General features: G+C 45.9%; 1 protein-coding gene across 1 annotated transcript; it reads right to left on the bottom strand.

Annotated features, from left to right (window-relative positions):
• Positions 1-1,027: 1,027 nt before the first annotated feature.
• On the bottom strand, positions 1,028-4,507 carry LOC146599070 (H-2 class II histocompatibility antigen, E-S beta chain-like). The gene is made up of 5 exons (XM_085299247.1): positions 4,405-4,507; positions 3,950-4,213; positions 3,016-3,297; positions 2,765-2,875; positions 1,028-1,224 (listed from the first exon to the last, which is right to left on the bottom strand). The coding sequence occupies exons 1-5, from the start codon at positions 4,505-4,507 to the stop codon at positions 1,142-1,144; spliced, it is 843 nt and encodes a 280-aa protein (XP_085155373.1). The 3' UTR covers positions 1,028-1,141.
• Between the last annotated feature and the right edge of the window lie 271 nt (positions 4,508-4,778).

Here is a 4,778-nt window from a genome sequence, read left to right as displayed (position 1 = left end):
TAGAGGGGAAGTCAGAAATCAGCTATGGTGTACACCTGGGGCTCTTCTGGATCACACAGTGCAAATATAACTGAAGGTACAACCACATCTACATCTCTCYGTCACTTCACTGTGTCTGCAGAGCAGCAGGAGATGAGAGAGGAGACACATATCATACTCCACTGAGTCAGTGCAGGTCTAATAGGGCTTATGAGATCTGCACTGGACCTCAACAGACTTCTGAAGACTGCTCCAGGGGTATTTACATCATGGGAACCTGCTTCAAGATCCCTCATACCTCCAGGGCCAGGAGAGAGAGGTTAGCCCTGGAAGTAGGAAAGTCCCATTGCACCTGATTGAGCAGCTGGATCAAGCAGGCTCGGCGCAGTCATTTTGCTGTTACGTGTCCAGCAGCAGGTTCTTCTCTTGCCCRTGTTACCAGAGGGACCCCTCACTTAGCCCTGTATCTCCAGCATGTACTGGGAGGGCATCAGCTCAGAGYAAAGCAGTGGTGACAATGAGAACAAAACTGATAATGGGGGAAGCAAATTAGCCTGTCAATACCCTCTTCATGGTAATAATCTCAYGGGTTGTTAGTCACACAGGGCTGCCTTCACCCCTCTAATTTTYTCCTGTACCTGGGCTTTCCTGTTCCTCTCATCACCTTAGCAGCTGAGTGCCTGCACCACATACGGAGGAATCACAATTAAGCAAAGTAGCTGGGTGTCATGATATATGGGACTGTGTCTCTGCTTCAGCAGCATGTAAAGCTAGCAAAGAGATGAGATTAAACACCGAGTTAATTAGTACATTTAATTAGCTCTCAGTTATTAAATCCTTTCAGACCCTTAGACAAATCGCTGAAAGTACRAAACATTCCTTAGAAATGCTCTTATTTATTTCCTTCCTCTCTCTCCAGGTGAGCGCAGGGATGGGAAGCTCTAGCTCTCCTTCTGCAACTTCAGTCCATCTTAGCCTCAGTGTCAGGCCCTGAGATAATCCTTGAATTTGCAAATTTTCAAATTCATAGTTCYTCTGAGAGGAGGAAAAGGCAGCACTCTACTACCATGGGCAACTCTAGGAAGAAAGGGAACCATGTTGGGAAGGAGCARGGGGCAAAGGCTCCTCTTAACCCTGTGAGAGAAGAGTGGATTCACAGAGGTTAGCCATGGACCTGGTCACCTAGCAGCGTGTTCCTTTCCATGTCAGCTTCCTCTGAGGCTGCAGCAGACAGACACAGGACCCCTGAAGGGAAAGAGCACAGAAAGAAATGAGTGGAGGCACAAATAGGAGAAGAATTTCTCATGCGTGCTTCAGAGCTTCCTGGTCACAGTGCCAGCCAAATTCAGAGACAGGAAAAGCTCTCCCAGGGTCCTGTGAGCAGTCTCTCTTGCATCYATCCTCCTGAATGATTTGCCTGTGGCTTTGATGTTCCTCCTCATAATCCACAAACATTCCAAAGACCTGGAGCAGTTGCAAGTCTGCACCTCTGAGTGTGTGGTGAACCCATGCTTGGATCTGCTGAGACCCACAGGGTCCACTAAGCTTTGGCCAGCCCAGGGCCACCCTGCCAGAGGCTGTTCCTCTGTTCTCCTCTTGTTCTGCTAGAGAATTTGTTTTTGGTAGGTGAGTACAGCTTTTGAGACAACCTTGGAGACCTACCCAACACATTAATCAGGGCTTCTCTCCTAAGGAGACAGCAGAGCAAAGAGCTCTGCTCTCCAAGGAAGAAAAAAACTTGTGTCTTCTATGACCTGAGGGCTCTTAAGAGAGGAGACTGTACAGTGAAGAGTGAAATCAGGTTGGACCTGGATAACTGTACCTGAACAAGGCAGGTACAGTGAGCTTGGGCTGTGGGCAGGCAGGAGAACTGATTCCCATAGAGTCAAATCTGTAAGCCAGGCTCTTTTTAGTTCATTGAGAAACTGATATTTGGGTCTAAGGAAGGGGGTTCAGCATTTTCAGCACTAAGCCCTGCTCTTTCCTAGTTATTAACAGCTGTGATGATGGGCCGCGATGAATTCCTCCTGATGGAGTCCTCCTGAAGTTTGCTGATGATTCAGACCCTTAGGCTGAGAATTAATGGGAGCAGAGGGCTACCTTKGACATGGCTTGCTTAAGGGAGTTTGCTTAGGAAAAGAGTAACAGTAGAGGATTAAGCTTAGGGATATTCCTTCCTGCATGGTGAAAGACATACAAGGATTTACCTACCACTTGTTTGTGATTCTCATAATCCTAAATGATTAGAAAGGAGAAAGTAAAAGCTGGGATAAATTCCTACTGTTTAGAAAACCAACATTTGAGGGGCAAAAATGCATTTTTCTGGAAAATCCATTTTTTCCTCCACACTGTTTCAAAAGAAGGGTATTTAATCCTATTTAAGCCTAAGTATGAAAGTATTTGATTCCAGGATCTAAAAAATTACATCTGCAATAAAGCAATGTGGAAAAAAWTGGGAACAAAGTAGCTATTTTGAGAACCATAAGAAACCATAACCATATCCTAGGACTATATCTTGGAAGTCAAGATTGACCTTTTAGCAGCTGATGATAGTCCTAAAATGGTTTCTCATAATTGAAAGCCCAATCTAACATAAACCAGAATATATTAAAAGCTATCACGGCCATTCATGGGTATTGGATCAGACCAAGTAAAACCCCCGAATGCTGGAAACCAAAGAAAATTATCATGGTAAATCTMAATTCCAGGGAAGTCCTACAGGCTTAAAACATTGCTCTACAGTTCCAYTAAGAATGGGTTTCTGCTTAGCTCATGAATAATTCACCTTTCTTTTTCTTCTGATAGATGATGAGTCCCATGACAGTGAAGCCTAAACCTAGCACAAAGCCCAGCATTCCAGTCAGCTGCTTGCCCACACCAGATCCAGAACGTGTCTCTGTGGGAAGAGGAGTCCAGAGAGTTAGGGCTAAGACATTGCTTTCCAGTAAAATACCTTTGCCAGGTTCCTGACTGTTCTATTAAAGCTAGACGTGACCCTTCCAAGACTTCCTGGTCTCCCCAGTTTCAGTTTCTTACCCCAGTCCACGGTGATGGGTGCTGGTAGGCTGACATGCTCCACCTGGCAAGTATAGACATCCCCTTGCTTGGGTGCAACTCCCAAAGTGACCAGGATTTGGAAAGACCAATCTCCATTTGGGAGGAGATCCTCATACACAACTTTATCTGTCTCTTCCTGCCCATTTTTGAACCACCTGATCCTTATTTCAGAGGGATAAAACCTTGTTGCAGAACACTTCAGCTTGTCAGGATGGCCCAATGGCTCTGTTTGCATGGGAAAAATTTTCACTCTGGGCTTAACTGGAAAAAAAAAAAAAAAAAAAAAAAAAGACTGAAACAGGGAACTCTGGCAAACAGGTTGCTCTCTTCTTCCCGCCTTATTCTCATCAATAATTTTTCCCATTGACAGGATCTATGGAAATCATAAGGATTTTTCCCCCAAACCCATTTGTCAACCTGTCTTTCAGTCCAGACCCACTGCCTTCAACATGACCTTGCATTACACATCTCCCAGACACATTTATCTTAATCTTCTTTCTTTCTTCCTTCATTGAAGGACCATCATGGAAGATCCACTCTGCTTCTGTCAGAAACCTCTAGTAAGGGCATTTCATCTCTGAGGTGAGTCCAGATGGGTTCAGGAGTTGGTGGGAGCAGAGATACATCTGTGAGGCTTAGGAGTACCTGCTCCAAGCTGTTTGTCAGGGCTCCTCTGAGACATTTCCTTCAGTCTTAGCCTCATAATAAAGATATTTACCCACTCTGGTCCATGGCACTTATTCCCCCTTTCTCCCACTGAGGTCAAACCTATGTCCCATTTTCTGACATCCAGGAGCTGCCAAACAGGAAACTGGCAGAAGGAGATAGATGCAGTCCTAGGCTGAGGAAGCCAAAGTTGCCCATGCCACTCTCCCTCTCCTCTCCTCTCCTCTCCTCTCCTCAGAAGACTCACCTCTCCTGTCCATCAGACTCCGAAACCTCCTCTGGTTATAACTGCAGTATTTCTCCACTGAAGCCCACAGGTAACTGAGCCACTCCAGCCTGTTCCAATACTCAGCGATTTCCTGGCCCAGGTCTGTGCGAGCCACGTAGAAACCCACCTCACTGTCGTAGTAACAGATCTCCTGCTGGTTCCAGATGAATCTATCCAGGTACCTCACCTGCTGAGAGCCATTCAAGTAGTGACACTCATGTTTACGCTGCAGCAGAAAATAGTCTGGGAAATACATATGGACAAGGTTAGGAAGTCAGGATGGAAATCGCCCTTTGCTGCAACTTCCCTTTATCCCTGCAGCTGGCCCATCCCGCTCTGTCTGTGCATCCTTGTCTGTGCAAGGGAAATGCTGATTCCTCATCTCACAGCTGGGCAGACAGAAATCTGCTTCCAGCCTCACCATTTCTGCTCACCTGGAAGGTCTGAACAAAGAGTCACATTGCTCCTCAGCATGATCATCACCATTAGAGCTGCAACCCAGGAGGTCTTGAACTCAGGAATCCCCAGGGAGACCATCGTTCCTCAGGTAGGGAAAAGAAGAGTTACAAAAGAGAGCCAGAGTGGTAGCAACCATGTCTCAGCCTAAAATAGGAAGTTATCAGTAAAGCCCTGAGTGGAGGAATTTGAGGAAGTTAACAAATGCTAAGTGGATTGGACAGCCCGTAGCTAAACACCCAGTCAATGCCAGAACTAGGCAACATCACTTGTAACCAAGAAGGAAAAGGTTCAGCTTCTGCATTTCACTAAAATCTTTTCCAGAGAAAATCAGAGTAAGAGTTTCATCAGC

This window comes from Rhea americana, unplaced genomic scaffold (assembly GCF_003343005.1).
Source record: "Rhea americana isolate MKP2758 unplaced genomic scaffold, rheAme1 scaffold_148, whole genome shotgun sequence".
Classification (NCBI taxonomy): Eukaryota; Metazoa; Chordata; class Aves; order Rheiformes; family Rheidae; genus Rhea; species Rhea americana.
The sequence above is the reverse complement of the archived record's forward strand: the minus strand, read 5'-3'. Positions and strand labels throughout refer to the sequence as shown.

Excerpts from the sequence above, each read along its gene's own strand:
- LOC146599070 (XM_085299247.1), bottom strand. The coding sequence starts at position 4,507 with ATGGTCTCCCTGGGGATTCCTGAGTTCAAGACCTCCTGGGTTGCAGCT. Across the intron at positions 3,298-3,949 it reads GAGTCTGATGGACAGGAGAG|TTAAGCCCAGAGTGAAAATT; the intron begins GTGAGTCTTCTG and ends TTTTTTTTCCAG. Across the intron at positions 2,876-3,015 it reads ACCCATCACCGTGGACTGGG|AGACACGTTCTGGATCTGGT; the intron begins GTAAGAAACTGA and ends CTCTTCCCACAG.